The 19593-nt window shown below is 41.4% G+C and overlaps 1 protein-coding gene across 1 annotated transcript in view; it reads left to right on the plus strand.

Annotated features, from left to right (window-relative positions):
• DPT (dermatopontin) overlaps positions 1-19593 on the plus strand; it is a 27465-nt gene that overhangs the window by 7042 nt on the left and 830 nt on the right. The window contains exons 2-3 of the mRNA XM_010087404.1: positions 4235-4360; positions 14595-14702. Coding sequence (XP_010085706.1) covers positions 4235-4360; positions 14595-14702 — 234 coding nt within the window. The remainder of the gene's footprint in view (positions 1-4234; positions 4361-14594; positions 14703-19593) is intronic.

The raw sequence follows: 19593 nt of genomic DNA on the forward strand, positions 1-19593 counted from the left end.
GCTGCCTGCTCGGCTTCTTTGAACCAACCTGCTGTAGCCCAAGCCTCCGCCGTGGCTCGCCCGATAGCACTTTTTCCCGTGGGTCAATGAAGACCTTCAATGGCGGAGAAAGAGAAGAAAGATGCTGAAAGAGATGGCCATGCAGGTACCGAGTCGGAACCATGGAAGAAAACGCTCTCAGCGTTCCCCTGCCACGTGGTGAAGAGCCGTGGAGGACCCCATGCAGGAACTACTGTAGCCCCGTTTGGAATTGAGAAGCAGCCGTGGAGGACCCCACGCTGGAACTAGAAGTAGTTGGGAACTGTAGCCCTGCTTGGAAAAGGACTCAAGTTGGAGCAGTTCCAAGCAACTGCTCAAGGACTCATGCCGGAGAAGTTCTGGAGAAGGACTCGCGACGTGAGAAAGGGACTCCGCTTGGCAGCTGGGAAAGACTGTGAGGAGGAAAGAGCGGCAGACTGACTGCAGCCCCACTCCCTGGCCCCCCTGTGCCACTGTGGGGGAGAAGGTACAGAACAAGGCCTTTGGGCTTTGGGAAGAAGGGAGGGGTGGGAGAGAAGTGCCTTTTTGTAAGATGTGGTTTCGATCTTTCAATATCCTGCTTCTTGTTGTAAATAGTTAATAAATTCAACTGTTTTTTCTTGTTCTTCACGAGTCCTGTCGGTTTCTTGCCCGTGACCCTGAGTGGTGACTGAAACCCTCCCTGTCCCTGCCTCAGCCCTCCAGGTGTTTAACAAAGAACTGTCCCCATGGTTTTATAATCCATGACAATGGCTGCACACTTTGTTTGCTTGCCATGACAGAACTCAGCTGTACGATACTCATTAATCAGATCAGAACACAGCTTGGCAAAGGAGGGGCTCTCCACAGCAATTGCAGCAGGACGTGCAAAGTCTCAGCATGTCCCTATTACTAGACAAAACCACCCAAAATAAGGCTGTACAGTTTACTTACTTTCTATGAAACACTGCAGACATTTTCAACAGATGTAAATGAGGGAAAGGAAGGGTAACTTACCATTCAACAGCACCTGACCCTCACCAACACCAGTCTTCCCACTCCTCCATCTACCAGCCAATTCACCTCCTCTTCTCCCAGTACCAGATCCAAAAGGCAACTCTTCATGCATCACAACTTGAGACAACTAGAAAAACAAAACAAACTATCCATTGCCAAGTTTAATCCCAGCTGATTTCTCGTGCTCTTCTGCATTCATCTAAGAAGTATCTTCCTCTCTTCTTGCCAATGTCAGGATTTCATGAGTGAGGAGAACCCAGTGACATTAATTCTGAATATTGAATTATCCTCTATAACAAAAGTGCTACAGAGTGGGTCTAGTGAAAAGGCATTTTTTTTTACTTGGCTATAAATCAAAGTTTTTATTCACCATACTGTTTTGCAGGATTTGCTGTGACAGGAGTAGTGAATTCAACAGATCAGGAAGAAATCCTCACAGATTAAGTGCTGGTTTCAGATTAGCGCATAGAGCATCTGACTAAAAAGGTGTGTGGGGAAGGGTTGCTTGCTTCCCTTGAAGAATTACTTTCCGCTTGTAGGAAAGAGGCCAAATGGGAAAACGAAATAGAAGAAAAGATTTTATACGAGCTCACAAATAAGCACTCCAATTTCTGAGAGCATCTCTATGTTTTTGGAGGAATATCTGGATTTGACTTGAAAATGAGAAAGATCAAGGACAAAAAAAAAAGCTAAAGAAAAACACTTCAATGTCACTATTATCTTCCTTTCACTGAACCTAATATTGATCTTGAATAACAGATTGTAGGACTTCACGCACATAAGACCGAAGTAGAGAGGGAGAAGTGAACATGAGCTTAAAAGTATATTTCAATTTTTACTGCAAATGTTTTAAAAATAAAATGTCAATTTAATTATAAGACATGACTTATGTCCAGCTATACTCTCCATCTAAGAAATTTTTAAGGCAACTCCAAATATTATTTTTAACCAAACTTTTCATTAGAAGATAGAATCAGGATCAAAAAAATATGTTTGGTGCCCAAATATGTATGCATGTAAATATGAGAATGTTATGTTAGAGAGATTTTTTTCAATTCACTATAGAGAGAAGGGTCCACCAGTGACATCTCTCTCAAGGAGTGTATTAGTAGAGATGTCAAGAAAATAAAAACTGTTGGAGGGGAAAGAGAGCAGGAAAGAGGGGAGGACTTCCAAGACTAAATGTGAGGAGGTGGGGAGAGAAAATGACAAGGAAGAACCTCCCAGAAAGACAAGTATGGGCAGGGATATCAAGTGCTGATCAGTGGGGATGGGAAATAGCAGGGAAATGGCAAGCCTCTGAGAGGAAGTGCAAAGGAAAAGGAGGAACTAAATGCTCCCATTATTGCACCTGTGCAAAAGAACTAGAAAATCTCCCAGGGGCACAAGGACTTGAGCAGTGGAAATGCATGTCACTGGGAAGGGGGAGAGGAAGAAGAAGATGAAGAAACACAGGTTTGGTTCTACTTTACAGAGATTAATGCAGAAAAGTGCTCATCTTGCAACAGGTACAAGCATTTGCTATATTTCTATGTATCAACCTTTCTTCCATCAGGATAACACCAATCATCTGCAGCTATGCAATATGTTTACACAGAGTCTTAGACATATGTTCCCATGGCCTGCGTGCCAAAAACCAGAGCAACTTCCTATCAAAAAAAGCTGAAACCCTCTGAGTTTGAGCCAAATTGCCTTACTTGGTGTGCTACCATAGCAACTCAGAGTCCCCATCATTGCTTAACTCTGAAGGTCCTCGGAACAGTCTCACAAGGCACAGCAAGTACGCGTGGCCCCAGCAACGTGGGAGATGCAGGGATACAAACAAGAGTAAATAATCTTGCCTGAACAACAGAACACAGTGGAAGGGACATAAGGAAGAGACTCCTGCTTCAAAGGAGGAAGCTGAAAGTTAAGCAGAGGAATTAATCCCTACACTGGTCAAAATTGATCATTTTTTTCAGCTTCTCCATACAAACACTTGAGTCTCATGCTTTGCAAGCACTAGCACCTGTATGCACAAGTGAATGACTTTTCAAACACCAAACTCTGCTAGACGATTTGTTTTCCCTCCTGGGAACTCCAGGCTCATTAAAGTAAACTACGAGGTCATCGAATGAGACTAGGGGTCATTTTTGGTATTTGTTAAACATAAGGTTACTTCTGAAAGTGTCTTTTGGACATATCAATGTATTCGATTTTATGGTACCTACAGCTCTAGGTTGCCAGTCTTCCTTGATGAAGGAAAAAGGAATAAAAGGAAATGGAGGAAACAATTCCTGTCATTTTCTCCAATAGGGAAACAATGAGGCTATGAGGATGCTTGAGAGAATGAGTACTCAACAGCTAAGCTAATGAGCTGTCTGTTTTCACCCTCTCCTTGTCTTTAGTCTCCAAGAAGCAAGTTATCCAAACCGATTATCACTTGAATTACTTTGGGTATTAGTGTCCAGATGCTTGTAGGGTGTAGAGAAAGAGAAGCATATATCTGCATGCACAGAGACCATGTCTATTTTACTTGAAGGCAGTGATTTACATTCATGACAGAATTCCTGCGTACACAGAAAGCATGAAGTAGCAGATTTTTCTTTTGAAAATTCAGTAATAAAATTTATGTGAGTCTTATAATTTCATAACATCTGAGTCTCAGTTTTCCTCATGTGATTGTTATCAAAACATGATTCCATCACAAGCCTATAAAGTTTTGAATTAAGAGTGCCTTCTCCTGGAGGCAGGTAATTGAAAAAGGAATAAAATAAAATAAATTGCTGAACTTCTCTTATAAGAGAATTTCTAAGGCTTCTTTTTTTGTAGAGAAGCAGTTGAAAAAATTACTGCAGTGAAGCCAAATGCTCAAATACCAACAGTCAAAGATAAAAGTATTAATGGACTATTTTGAAGTGAGTCTCTTGATTTGTAAACAGCTGAGAATGTCAATGCCAGAACAATCTTCTTGCCTGATTAGCATACTGGAACGATTAAATACTTAAAAACAGTTTAAATAGTTTTAAGTGCAACATACATGTTAAGACACTATTAGTTAACTACTTCTGCTTTCTTATACAAAATAGCTATTCAATACACAGCAACTGCATTGCTTCTCAATACAAAGCCAGTTTACACCCTGATTCAAAATTTTTAGTGCTGTTTTCAGAAATACTTGAAACTGTCAGGGAATCTAGTATCATGTTTTCCTTAAGTGTTCTCTTCTTTCTCCTCTTAGGTATCAAACCTGCTCAAACAATGGGCTGGTGGCTGGTTTCCAGAGTCAGTATTTTCCATCTGTGCTTGACCGTGAATGGCAATTTTACTGCTGCCGCTACAGCCGGAGGTGCCCATATTCATGCTGGTGAGTTCAAGCAGAAACCAAACCTGTTAGCACCTTTTGCCCAGCAGTCCCAATAAATGTCCTTGGCCACTTGGCCTGTCAAAAACCTTGTCTGAGAAAAAGTTTAACTGTGTTTTATGAGGCTAAGCAAGTTATTTCCAGTCTGGTAACAAGATTCTTGAGGATCCACGACTAAGGGAAGAGAATGGGGGCACAGTTATGCCGAAAAGTACAATGCAGTAGATAGCCCTAAATGAACAGGTGTGGGTACCAGCAGCAGCCTAGCTTCACTAGAAACCATGACAGAAGTCTCCAAAGTGGAACAACACTTCAACGGTGTTGATATAGCTCCCACTATAAATCCAACACTTTTATAGGAGTAGGAGTATCTCTGCACTATGCAATTGTGCCACAATGACTTACAGGAGTGAACTTACTGCCGGTTACCGCAGAAAAAATATCATCTGCCTGACAACTTGGGATTCTTGTATTTGCAGTACATACAACTTGTTCCCTCTCTCAAGGCTGTTTGAAGACCAAAGTCAAAATGAGCGTAGTCCAAACCAAAAAAAAAGGTGGCCTCACCTCAACACAGTATCACAGCTGGTGCTGGCAACCTCACAGAGTCTACTGGAAAACAAGCTACACATCCTTGTGCTTCCCATGTCCCCAGGTGTGGTTTCTCTAAATTGATATGTAAGCACAGTAGCAGACTGTGTAGAGAAAGCTCATATTGCTCCTTTCATTCTGTAACAAAACTCATGATTTTATGCTCCAGGGCTATTAATCCAGCTATCCCCACTAATACAAAGAATAACCCACCTACAGTTTAAAAAGAATAATAATAAAATAGGGGGGAGGGGGGGGAAATCTGTGCTTGAATCTTTGTTTCCAGAACTCAACTTTGAAGTAAGTTTCCCACTGAGATGCATACAAACTGTTTACATGCCCATTGGTCTTCCTTGGCTGGCTGGCTACTGGCCAAACACAACAGCAGTGCCTTGCGTTGCATCCTTCAGTCTCCTTGTACACAGGAGAAAAAGAAACATTTTATTATTATTAATTTTAAATGTTTTAAACGACAGGAACTCTGTAACAAAGTCTTTGAACATTCTTCTGCTCCCTTTCCAGCCTACACTGCCTACGGATGTTCTCTGCCTGGGGGTTTATTTACATACCTGCCCCTTCCCTCTGAGGGAAACTCACTCTAACTTTTAAGCAGTTCTTTCAATCTCTCTTACTTCTCTAATATTGCATGTATTTTCAGAGAGACAACAGAAATCTTCTCTAACCTCTTTTGCTGTTGACAGTTTTGCTTCCCTCAGACATCGTCTTGACGACTGGGAACGGCTTTGTCTCTGCTTTGCAAATTGGCATTCAGAGGAATGCAAATTCTAACATAAATGTTTGGGGCTACCAGTGTCTTGTGTTTCTGTCCCAGCTGCACACAGACTCCTAAACTGCCCTTCTGTTTCCGACAGTGACAACGCTCCCATTTTTCTTGCTTGGAAAATAATGCCTTATGCAGTTCAGCTGCTACTGTCTTTCCACTCAGAAAAGGTAGCATTTCAAAGGCAGGTGAAGCATTTCTCCTGCTAAGCAGGGTGGATATCCCATACGCTTCTTCTGGGAGGGGAGAGCTGTAAAATCTCTGGGAAGACCTGCCATCTGGCTTGTGAAAAGCTCCTAATGCATTGTTTGAGATTATGGGTTTATTACAATACCATTCTGTACCCTGTTTTACCAGACTCAGTCACTCCATCCAGAGCCCAGTTTGTTGTGTTCAAGCTACTGGCTTATCCTGACGTTTCCACACTTCTCACCCTGGGCAGTCTCTCATACAGTTTCTTCTACTTGAGATCTTTGTTTGACCTTATTCTTTGAAGTGCCTCTTTACAGTATATTTCCTCCAATTTCTTTCAAGCTCTCATTCTGCCTTTGGAGCTAGCAAGGTATGGTCTGGCTGGACAGACAATTAGATGGGTAAAACACTGGTGGCTTAACAGGCTTAGACGGCAGTGTTTAAAGGGTGATAGTCTGCCCAGGTGCCCACTGCGAGCAGAGCACTGGAACTAATAGTTTGCCATGGGACTCTTCCTGATTAATACCTTTATCAGCAACTTCGAGGAGGCAACAGAGCGCACACTCACCAGGTTTGCATATGACACCAAATGTGGCCAGGGGAGCAGGGGGAAAGCTGCTACACTTGAGGGTAGAATTGCAGTTCAGAGGGTTATAAAGAAAACCTTTTCTGCTGTGTGGACAGTGAGGCAGTAGAGCAGCTTCCCTGGTTAGGCTGTGAAGGCTCCATCCTTGGAGGTTTTCAAGACTCAACCGAATAAAGCCTTGAGTGGCTTGGTCTAACCTCATGGCTGACCCTCCTTTGAGCAGGCGGCTGTACCAGAGACTTAGTGAGGTCCCTTTCCACTGAAGTTATCCTGTGACCCCAAATAGGAGGACTCCTGCTAATGCAGCTAAACTCTCTCTCTTCTCCAGAACAGTGGTCTCCTATCTATTGTCTGTTGGAAATGGTTTCTTCTCTGTTTTATTCCTGTTTCCCTGCCTAGACAGCATCTGGGAGAGTGCTAGTTGTTATGCTAGGATATAAACAACATGAACTGCAATGTGGTAGCGCAAAACCCCATGCTTTGGATGCACTTTTAGTACTACAGATGTGACTTGTCTGAATTGTTTAACTTCAGTGTACAGCCACACTTCCCCTTCCTAAAACCAAGGAGATCTCACTCACAACTTTACTTCCATCAGCATTTCCAAGTTATTGTCACAAAATCTTGTTCACACATGGCACTTTTAGTTTGTATCTTGCACTCTGATTAAGATGCATTTGACAGAGACACTTGTGTTTTCCAGACAATCAGCAAAGCAAAGCAGTTCAGGGCTACCAAGGGTAGGACCTCAAAATGTATATACATATAAGACACAACAAAAATGTGTGTGTGTATACAGTATCATTATTTATTGCAGTTTCTGCCCCAACATATAATGGTATTTATTCTGTTCCAGAAGCTAGCTGTCAATAAACTGTCTGTGGATAAATGGCTATTAACATGCTGCTGACTCTTATTTCTTGGCTGAAGCAGCTTAATTTAATGCAAAGACATCTATTAGTATGCATCTATGTGGAAAAGTAATAACAGGAAAGTATGTAATGACTGTGGTGCCTCATGGATCATGCATGACACATTGGAAAATCCATATTCAAAGACAATCAACACTGTAGAATTTCTCAGCAGCCTTGAATTTTAATGTGCAATTAATCCTTCGTTATGAAACCAAATATGGGCAGAAAGGCTTTTTTAAGAAAACTGACAATAGTGAGGCTTAGGGACTTTGCTTGGTCGCATCTACATACCTTCTCTTAGAGCCCAGCAGTTCTGTTTCACAGCTCATCTTCTCACCATTAATTCCCAGTTTACCTGTAAAGGAAGACCATACGGTAAATAAATGTACTAATCTTTTCCAGTCTCATAGTTTTGCACTTGCTATTTTTATTTTTTTTTTTTACAAGTACTTTGCTTTCCTTCCTCACCATGCCAAGTCTCGTCATGAATTCTGCACATTTTTACCATACTGAAAATGATCAACGTTCTTCACAGGAGGCAGAAAAGCTCCCATTATTTTACCTGGCTAGGGAATGCTACCACAGGAAAATAAACTGTGTGCTGATTCAAACCATAAAGGAAGCAAATCCATCGCAGATGCAGAGACACTGTTATTAAGTCGTCCCATTAGAGCTCAGATTTTTCTCTTTGCCAGGAAATTGAAAGCTTGACTCCATACTCTCAAAAGCAAACACATGTCACAGAGCAGCCCCAAGTCTGCACAGACTGTTTATGACTGTTTCCTGTCTCCAAACAACCAGCAGTCCAAGTGCCAGAAGGTCTGTCTGGAGCTGTGGCTGCTCTCTGTCACGGTTACACTGTCCAGGCAACAATTACATTTTCCAAGAGTTATGGGACTGAGAGAACTTATTTGTTTTCTTGACTCAACCTGCCACCAAAGCTGTATTGAAACTCATGAGATCCTATGCAGGTTTCTCAGAGATTACCAACAGCAGAGATACAAATCCAGGAGGTGAACTCAGAACAGATGGGGTGGAAACATGCACTTCTTGGCAACCCAATTCCTCTCCCCTCCTCTTTTTTTTTTTTCTTTTTTTTTAAAAAAAAAAAAGAAGGTATGGAACTGATTTTTTTAATATCCCAGCAAATACAACCTTACAGTTCAATCTCCAGGACCATCTTCCAGAGACATCTTGGGACTAACACATTTGCTTAACATTGGAAAGCTAGCTAATGTTATTTCAGAGACATCTTTCTTGAGGAACAGGCATAAGGTGCCCTGAGCTCTCTGCTGCTGCCTGTATCTGTGTTGCACTAGCTCATAAAGGCCTCCAAGAAGAACTGTCATCCCACTGTGTTGGCTTCATGGCTCGTCATCCCTGTGAGCGTTTGCGGTTTTCACTACAACAGAATGAAAACAGAAGGGCAGTGATGTGTCTAGGTGAATCTACGATCCCAGAGCCTGGAGCCTGAACTCAATCCTGAAATGTATGTGACATGGCCACGTGAGAGAACTGTTCATCTCCAGAGCAGCTCCAGCTACCTGACAGCCCAGCAATCTGGGATCTATACTGGGAGCATAGGCAGGAATTTCTGTAGACAGTTTTTTAAGAACTTCTTCAGATTTTCAGCATAGTAGGCTTTTTAAAGGGGGATGCCCACTGTCTTCCAGCTGGAGGGATAATTGAAATTGATTAGAGAGCATATAATTCCCATGTTCCAATGTAACATGCAGGTTCAAAGCTCTTGAAACAAAATTCTCCTTTAGGGGAGCCATATTCTTGAAGCACTTGTAAATAACATCTGAAACAGTAAGGTCATTCAGGGGACACTCCTTGTCCTCAAAGGTCAGAAAGTTAATGTCAAAGCTTATGTTTTCCTCTTGAAATGGAACAGCTCCTTCTTTTGGCTGTGGCATTGTTAGAGGAAGAGTTCAGCAGTGAAGAGGAAAACGAAGGTTAACGAGGAGCCATTCATCTTGCTAGCCCTGTAGTTGCACAAGAAGTGAAAGCGTAAGGCACTTCAAAACAACGTACTCACTAGCAGGGAATAAATATATACAACAGTTGGAGCAGGAAACCATGAGCTCTACCGCTGATTGTCTTTGATTATTTTAAAAGACTCATTTCTTTTGTCTGCTTGATATCTGAAAGCAAGGCAGACGGACAGTTCGCATTTACTTCTCTAAGGGGTGGGTTGTACAATACTGATAAGGTCATTGGCGTGACTCGACCTTCTTAGTGGTAAAAAATAGACTCACAATAACTGTTTCTGAAGTCAATCATTAAAAGAATGCTAGAGATCCCTGAAGATTAGTACAAAACATTCTTCTCGGTGCTAAATGAGTAACTCTGTTTTTTATTAATCTCTAACATAGTAATTCTTTACCATGGAAAATAAACAATATTACTACTTTTAGACTAAAATAATAACAACAGTAATCCTGTTAAAGATTTAATGCCTTTTTTCAATATGTTTCCTGCCCTTGGCAAGATTTACGGGATTATAGTAAAGTACATTAGAAAACTGTGGGGATGGGTGGGTCGATGCAAACCAGTCAGAAGATAAATCATCCCCCATCAACTCTATACCCGCTAAAAACCCCATTATGAAAATACCTTTTTCTGTCAGGTTTTCCTGCTTTCCCCCACACATGCCAAACCACTTACATTCCTTCTCACAAGGTTTACTTTCCCAGTCTTTAATGGGATTTAGTGTAGAATTACCTGCTTTCTCCTCTCTTAACAATGCCACTAATGCTCCAAGTCTCTTGTGTCCAAACACCATACTAACCGGATGTGGATTTGGAAAGCCAACACAGAATTCCTCTGTTTTCTGTATTAATTCTTGCAAATACATCATACAGATTGAAAGGACTACCACTTGCTAAAGGTCTCACATTGCTATTTTCTCCCGTATGAGCCCTTCCCCAAACTTAACACCTATGTGCGTATCTAGGTTTAGTAAACAACCCCACTAAATGCACCCTGCTAGCCCTTCCACAGATCATCTGCCTCCTCAGGGTTCACTTGGCACTAAATTACTCAGTGCCTAGGTCCCACAATCAGTATAACACAGTTCTTCTCACAGCTGCTTTGCAAGCCTCTCTTCTAGGGCTTTCCCTCACGTACCCTCTCAGTCACTACAAGCACCACAGCTCAGTCCTACAGGCCTTAGGTCACCCCAAACAGCAGCAGCAACGTTGTCTCAGCACCTGGCAATTCCCAAGCTTCTCACTGCTCCCCTAGCCCAGTTTTCTTTACTAAGAGGTCAATGCCAGAAGTGCTTACAGGGCCCCCGTGCAGGTTAGTGAGGATGGCTCTTCCCAAATGGGTCATGCCCTTGAGCTTGGACTCCTTGGGAGTCCAGACTCCCATCGGCAGGCCAACCCTCATCAACTAGGGCAAAAAGTGTCTTCATGACTCCTCTCAGGTATAAACCATACACTGGCTCACAAATGCTACCACGTCTGTAAATAAATTGCCTGTCTGTAGGCCCCTGGAAGGTGGTTCACAGTTGATACACAGTTGATAGGCATCAGAGAGTAAAATGTGGTATTTTCAGTTAAGCACTTGATAATAATGTTACACACCACACTACAACAAATACTGAGGGAACCACTGTCCTGTGCCGGGCAGTCCACTTTGAAAAGAGTCTTAACAGCTGAGTTAAATTACCTTCCTCCCCTCCATAACGAGAAAACCAAGTACTGACTATCCCTGTGCGTTACACACTAGAGCAGCTCTCAGTGCACATACATTTTGTATGACTTATCCCCAGGATTCAAAAAATGGGGATAATAAAGAAGGGCTGGATAACACCACAGAGCCCTGCTATACAGACAACCAATTGCATTTCCTTCTAAAGGATACAGTGCAATCCAGATGACCTTGAGATGCGTGGGCTTAAGGGAACAGTTTCATAAATGAGTATAGCAAACATCAAAGAGAGCTGAGTTAGACAGACAGACAACACAGACCCAAGTGAATTTGAACATTGCTGTCATAGCACTATTTATAATTTTTCTCTCCAGAATAAAAGGAGTCAGTAGGCATCTGCCTATGTAATAAGACAAACTTCAGAGCAAGTCCCCATATCATTTACTTTCGGTAATGGCATATATTTGCTTTTTGAACATTTCTTAGTGGAAGAGCCTTAAGAGGCTGAATGGTAATGTGAAGAAATTAGTAGAGAGGGATGGGGAGATGACAGAAGGCAGAAAGAAAAGAGAGGGAAGCTAAATGAAGGTTTTCTACTGCATCCACTCACTTCAGAATAACACTACCTGCTTCTGCAAAAGGTCTGTAGTAATTCAGGAGCTTGTCATCAGAATTACTGTGCAACTGAAAGGCTCATGAAACACATTCAAAGAACTGACTCTCAGTTCTGTCTCTGATAGAGCTGAAAGCAGCTTTTTAACCTTGTGTTTTGCACAGTCTTGTCTGCCCAGCACATAGTGCTGGTCAAGATTATAGAATATTTTCCTTGCTGAATGCCAAACAGATGTTATGAAACACATCTGGTGGAACGTATATAAACACATGCCTTAGTGTTTTCTCATAATAATAGCCCAAAAAGCCCCAAAACCTGGAGTTGAGGGGGGAATGCAAAATGTAATCCTGGTCCATAGGTGGTCTTCATGTCACATGTTTTAAAAACCTGCTGCAACCCAGGAATCTTTGAAGATGCACTATCAGACACCCAGGCTACAAATTAGTAAACTAAAACAGGAGCTCTCCTCTAGCAGAGGAAGCAGCCACTCTATTAAACTTTCTTAACTTCCAAAACAGGATGTCCACATTCTGCCTGTTAGGAATGGTACCCACCAATGTGCTAACTCACAAAGAGTGTCTTTGAGGTATCTGCTGAGACTCCGCTAGTTGGTCTGGGCTAAAAATGTCCCTGGGATTGTTCTAATAATTTGCACATCTAGGCAATCGAGGTACAGTGCCCAGAAACGTTCTCTGTTGTTGTTAAATTTACTAGCATAGATGTAGCCCCAGTTTCTCTTGGCCTCTGGCTATGGATCCAGAAATACTCTCAAGTTCCCAGATTCAAATCTATGGCTTCACTGATGAGAGACTCAGGCATGCAAAAAAGTCCTCCTCAAGGCCTTGATTTCTGTGTAAAGAAAATGGACAAAATACACACCAGGTAGCAGAGGTTAGGCTTTGTGAAGTACACCCTAGCTCTCACTACAGCTCTGGGCACGGAGTGCAAGGCCCTGAAAGCATCTCTTTGCAAACTGGAGGGTTTTCAGCAAGTTGACTATACCAAAGAACCAGCTTATGCTCAGGTTAAGGTTCTTTCATGAGGCCATAAACGTATATTAGAGATTCAAGTCATAAATTGTCTAGGTAAAAAAGCATTCAAATTTGAGCTGTAAACTGTCTGACACTAAGAAAGAAATATATATTTGGGAGCACAAGGGGAGACGTCCTGAAAGCAAAAATGATAACAGCCTTCAATCAAAGTAACATAGGCCCTTGGTCAGAGCTCTGACAACAGACACTGTGACCAGGCCTGATCTTCTGCTTCCCAAAAACCACGTGGGCATGGGTGTTCTTGTACTACAACTACTAATTTTTTTGATGATTGCCATTGCCAAAGGACGGGAGGCACAAGAACAAGACACATTCAAAGAAGCTGGCTGTTGAGACTTAGGGATCTTACAAGGCCATGCCTGAGTTTCACACTCAGTCCCCTATTTCATTTGCCAAGTGTCCTGGTTTCAGTTCTGGTCAAAACTAAAACACCAAGGCATAACTATTTCTTAGGAATGATATTCCAACTGAATGGTATTTTTCTTTAACTTTCAAAAGCTGAAAATGACCTAGAATGAAGTCACATCTGATTTGCAAAGAAGATGTAAGCAACATAAGAATCGGATAAACAAAACGATCAAAAACATATTTAAATATACATAGAGTGGTGGCAATTTCAGAGGATTTTTTGTTACAGTAAGTAGCTCTAGGAGAAAGCAGCCTAATATTCCACAGTTTTTTTTTTTCTCAGTTTTCAGATAAATTTTCAGTTTCTGAGTATTCCAACAATTATTGGTTTGGGCTCCAAAAAACTTCAAAGCATCTGATTTTAATAACTTAAAACCATACCACTGATTATACTCCTGGTGAGTAAAATATTTAAGCTTGTGCTCAAACCCCACCAACTTACCAAAATGTAAACATGCATGAGTGCTCGTCTGGGATGTGCTAGGATCACCTTCAAGCAACATTCAAGTACTGCTGTTGGGCTGAATTAGGTCAGAAAAATGGTTGTCAGGGTTTCTGTAAAGGCATCTTAACCCTGTTAGTCTCAACAGGAGTTGAGCCGTTCACTTTCACAGGGACAGCATCTCCCTTACAGGGAACCTGATTCTTCCCTGTGCTGCTTTGGAGTGAAGCTGACACACCACCACTAGCAATTCCCACGTAAAACAGTGTCATATAGGGAAAGACTGAGTGCCAGGTTTCCATTCCTGACCTCTAACATAATGTTAACATAAAGTACTGATCAAGGTCCCAGCACCTTCCTGCATCTGTTCATTACCTGTAAAATGTCTGTAAAACCAAGTACAGTATTACTTGCCTATTTCCCAAGGAAGCAATAACCATAATTTGATTAATAAATGCAGAAGCACTTTGAACTTCTTACATAAAACACACCACACAGATATTGTCCAGGTCAGTATTTTCACATTATAAACTAGGCAGAAAGTGGAAAGAAGAAAGAGGAATGGATTAATTGCTACATTCATTTAATATAATTCATAAATGGATAAATACTTGTAGCTATTTGACTTGGCAACATTTACAGAACCTCTACAGCAGCAAACCAAACAGACTGACAGGAGGCTGGAACAAATCCCTGCAATAAAGACGTAAGTAGTAGACAACCCTTACATTGTTGCTGCTTTTATCCCACAGCTGCAGATGTATATACATATAGTACTCCAACTTGCTCTTAACAGTTCTAAACTTACTGAAGTTTAATCAAACAGCTACATGAATTAGTGGCATAGACAAGAAATGTAGTCTTATGGGTCAGACTGCATCTTGTGGTGCTATTAAGAAACAAGAACTTCAAATATCTACTGTTTGAGCAGCATTGAGTCAGCTGGACTTTTCTGTAAGATAGTAAATTATTTTATCTTGTTTTTCCATAATGTAAAGGTTAACAACAGAATATCCAGGACACTACGGAGAAGATATGGACATGATGATGTACACTTACGATCATTACATCCGTGGGGCAACCACAACTTTCTCTGCTGTGGACAGGTTTGCTTTTCATTTGTTTTGCTAGAAATAAATTAAAAAAAAGAAAAAGTTTTCCTTTTCTATTCCTCCCAAACAGTGCATGGCTGCATATCATGTGCTGTGGTACTCAGCATCAGGTTAGTACTTCTGAGTGCTAAAGTTCACTGTGCATGCTGCTAATTGTCCAGGGTGGTGTATCAGGTAAAGGGCATCTTCATGCACAAGGGGATCATCTGCCATGTCCATCTGAGTAGTGAAAAATACAGCAATAGTAGGCTTGGCTAAATCTGAACTCCACAAAGCATAATAGATCTTCAGTATTGTTTCTCACCTACCTCTACTTAGAGCATGTTTTATCTAACCCAGTAAAAAGTCAGCCTGGAACACCCTGTCCTTTCGGGAGATGAGAGATTTATTTTGGCCCACTTTTCTTTTCAGAGAAGTGGGGGATCTGCTAGCATTCAAGGATAAGACCATACAAACTGCAATCTGAATGCTCTAAACTTCCCGGTCCATGGCAACACAATTCTAACAGATCTGAAGCCACACCAGGAATCAAGGCAATGCAGTGCCCATTGACCCCTTTCCAGAAAATGAGTTCACAACTTTTTCTTGATCAGTCCTGGTCATTACTTGCCCAGGCCCTATGAGGCCCCATGGCTAGTGAAGTTGTAGTTGGATCTTGATTCTTTCCTCTCAAGCTGACCAATAATACACCAACTGTGAGTTATTTCTTTGCTGATGTTTTTTATCAGACACCTCAGTCCAGTATATTAAAGCATTTGTTATCAGAAAAGCATTTGACTGTTTGCACAGACAGCAAGGCAAGGTGCACTGCACTGGCCTGTCATTGCCAAGACTGGCTACAGGAGGAGAGGGGAGAGAAGAGAGAAGGAGGAGTTTAAACACACCATTTCAACCTGTCTCTAATAACACCCAAAGGAGCCAAGGTGCTTTTGTCACTATGATGCTCAGGTTGCCAGACTTCACTAGGGATACCCTCAGTCAAAAGATTACCTAAAATAAGAAGACCTTTCCACACTGTCAGATTGCTGCAGGTCTGTAACTGCAGTTTTTCTGGCTAAAATTCATTAGCCTGTTTATTAAGAAATGGAAGCCATGTCTGCAAATTGTTCCTACAAGCGGAAGCATCACTTCCACAGTTAATTGACTCAAAGGTATCTATTTATCTCTTTGGATAGAGAACGTACAAGGTTGCAAGGGACGTCCCTCTTCTGGGTTTTTGTCTTGAATGTTTTCCAGTGCTATTCTTAACCCTTGTTCCTCAACGCCATGGCAGACAGTAGGGGAGATAATGCAGACAGTGCACTCCCCTGGAGCTGGATTCCAGCCTCCATCAGAGGCGGACCAGGGTAAAGTCAGGAATCACAAGGACAAGCCTGGAAAACAGAGCAGTTGAGGTAACTGATGCCTCTGGGCAGACTCCTGTCTGTGACCGCTGAAGGCTTAACACAGCCTTCAGAATGGGGTGGCAGTGGGGAGACTGGCCAGGAGTGGAGGCGGCATCACAGAGATGTACATCAGAAGTGCAGGTCTTCCCAGGTTATGGGACCACAGTACCTGGAAAAGGAAGAAGCCATCAACACCTTTGTCCTACCACTGCTGTGAACCTGCAATAGTAGCAGGTGAAAACCATAGAGAAAACATTTTATGAATCGCAATCTACAAAACTTTTCTGTGTCAATGAACTTTCTGGCCCCCAGCTTCCAGAATGACTAAAATCAACTTGCAGTGCATCGCAAAAGAAGCAAAAAAAAAAATATTCCTGCTATGCCAGTTCGTAATTCAGATTCACACAGTAACTCTCCTGAGTGGTATACTTGCAAAAGTTTGCAAAGTTTGTCATCCTAAATGGTTCTTTGCAGTTGGTTGAGGCAGCACAGGAGCAAAGAAAGCTATTTCCAGTCCCAGCTTGCCAGCAGCATGCACATGTGCAGCTTGTCTGTGTGAACATGCTGTAGGTTTTGAGATTGTTTTTAATTTTCAAGCATGTTAGACTTCTGTCCATACTATATAGCCCATGATGGGCAATGTTTTTGAGCTAACGAGGCACAAAGAAGCCTTTGAAGGTATTTTAGTTTAAGCTTTCCTAATCACTTCAAGCAGTTAAGTATTGTTAAACTTTTTGAATAAACTTGAATAAACCATATCTTCCCTTCTATTCCCTAAGACACTGCATCACTGGGGTCACTGCTGATGCACAGATATTCAAGAGAGCATGTGATGCCTCTGGCAAAAGCTGTTGAAAGTTTAGAAATGTGGTATCCCCATCCCCTCTTCTGTAATCACTCTCTATGAGTTTCCATGTTTGTGTATCAGGAATGAATGAAGGACTTGCTGTTCATCATCAGAGGTTTTAAGTGCTCATCTGTGGAGAAATTATTTTAGAAGTGGTTAATATTTATATTTTTCAACCCATTTTAAAAGGGTCGAAAGGAGAAAACATCTGTCTATAGAGCAAGGCAAAAGCAGCAGGAAAGAATTAGCAGAGGCTTGAAGTAGCTCTGGGAGCATGTTTGGGAGCATGGTGACAATCCTGATGCAGGCAAGATGACCTATGGACACATGTAAGGGAACATTTGCAGGGAAAGGCAGTATCTTGTGTTAGACAGACTGATACAGTAAAGTTTCAGAGATGGACATGGGGCATGTGAAGCAGGTTGTGAACAAGTGAAACTGCCCACAGGGACATGCACATTGTAACCCCCTGGCAAAACAGCTTCCAAAATTAAAAAAAAATAATAAATTAAAAATAGCGTCAGCCTCAGCTCTGAAACATGCTAAGTTATGATGTCATGGCTCCCTTGTGGAGCCTTGTTATGTGGCTGTGGGCTAGTTGGATCAGTCTCTCAAGTCCTGAGAGCACCAGTGGAGCATTCACAGCCCAACCTGCAGCAAGTAGCTTGGACAGGGAGGTGGGGATCACCAGATGCGCTTGGCAGGTGCCACAGCTTGTCCTTTGTTATGTAGTACAAAAATAGCACAGGCAGACTGTCATAAGCTCATTTCTTTTGCAAAACTGTCCTCTGCTCCATTTATTTGGGTGATCTGAATAGCCTGTATTAACTGCTCAGACATCATCACTGAAAGATAGATCAACACCCAGATACCCCAGCAGTAAGTACATTTGAAAAGCCTGGACAAGCTGGATATCTAGCAAGCTCAGCTGAGCTAAATTATAGGGTGTTTTAGTTCCCTAGTAAGTTTCATATGACCAAATAAACAGGATTTTGTCAAACACAATATGAATAGGAATTCATAGAATTTTTAAACTGAATTGGAAACAGATTATTCAGCAATATTTGGAGATTTTCCCTATAGCATCAAAAATTCAAATCTGACAGCAAACGACAGCTGAAAAGTGACAATTCAATATTGACTCCCCAAGCCAAGGAAAATGCATGAAATTAGCAGTTTGAGGGGACCTACAAAGTGGTTGTAAGCATCTGCAAAGGCAAGTTCATGTATATTCTAAAATATTCCACATAGGACAATTCCTGACAGGATCTGAACCCCCACTGGAAAACTTGAAAGGTGTGATGGGTTAACCCAGGACATAAGGGATCTACAAATTAAAATAGGCTGATAACTATTGAATTAAACACACAGCACCAATGGTCCAAAGTAATTGCCTGCATCTTGAAAAGTTGGATATGTATGCTTAACTTCAAACACAAACAATGCAAAACCAGACAAATTAAGACACTAAATGCATAAACCTATATGCTAAAGTGTCCGCATGTTCAAGCTTAAATTGCAACTTCAGAAATAATTCTGTTCTAATATTTTAAAGTATGTTATTAATGTATTTAAATATTAAAATGTATTTACATTTATTTTAAAGAACTTAACTTTTAACTTTACAATATCCCTTTTTAGACAAATGACTTGACCTCAGATTTTGAGCTAAAAGCCTCTCTGACAACGGTTGCTAATTTAGCAGAACTTGATTTTGACTCATATAAACCTGTTAATCCACACATTTTTTTAATCTTTTCTTTTTGGTCTCTCTAGGCAGTTCAGTGACCAAAAGAGTAGTAACTGTCTTTGATGAAGAGCATGCACATAGTCCAAATGAGGACTTCCTAAAATAAACCAAAAAATGCATCTTGCATTTCATTAACCTATGTTAACAGCTTTATGAGGCAATTACAATTAAAAAGCACCTAGAAAAGGCATAAAGAAAACGAAAAGAAACACTATATAACTAAACACAGACTTACTGACAAGTATGAGACAGATTCGGTTCCAAACAAAACTCAGCATAAACTGGTGAAGTAGCATAGTAAATTTCCAATTAAAAAACCTTTGTTAATGAAAGCCGAAATGAGACACTTTATACCTACACAGAGCTTAAGAGTCAAATGAATCTTATTCAGGATAGAGTCATCCAGTTAATGATACTGTATAGAGAGCAGTAAATACCAAAATCTGGGCTCAGGTGTCTCAGCGTGTCCCTAAGAGGCAGCAGGTTCTGCACCAGTTTCCTCACTGTTTGGAGCTGTCCACCAGGAAACCAGGACTGTGCAGCAGTCTTGTAAAGCAAGCTCCTATTGAACAACTCCAGCAGCATTACCTGTCCCACGCCTCAGGCTTAGCAGGTAACTATTAGCAGAATCCAAACTTTCAGATACCTGTCGGAGCATTACCCATTACCAATTTAAATGACAGCTGCCATTTGCAAGGACTGTACTTTGGATATAAACTCGTGTTTGACAGAAACGAGTAGCCTAAATTGAACATCTGCTCCACAGCAGGACAGTATTTGATCCTCTGAACTCGTGCCTTTTTGTCAAGGGAAAATTCAATGCACAATAAGCTAAGGTGGAAATTTGCAGCCTGTTGCAGCTATTGGACACTAAATCATTGGCTTCCACTGTTGATTCCTGCT

The sequence above is a fragment of the Pterocles gutturalis genome, unplaced genomic scaffold (assembly GCF_000699245.1).
Source record: "Pterocles gutturalis isolate BGI_N339 unplaced genomic scaffold, ASM69924v1 scaffold9496, whole genome shotgun sequence".
Classification (NCBI taxonomy): Eukaryota; Metazoa; Chordata; class Aves; order Pterocliformes; family Pteroclidae; genus Pterocles; species Pterocles gutturalis.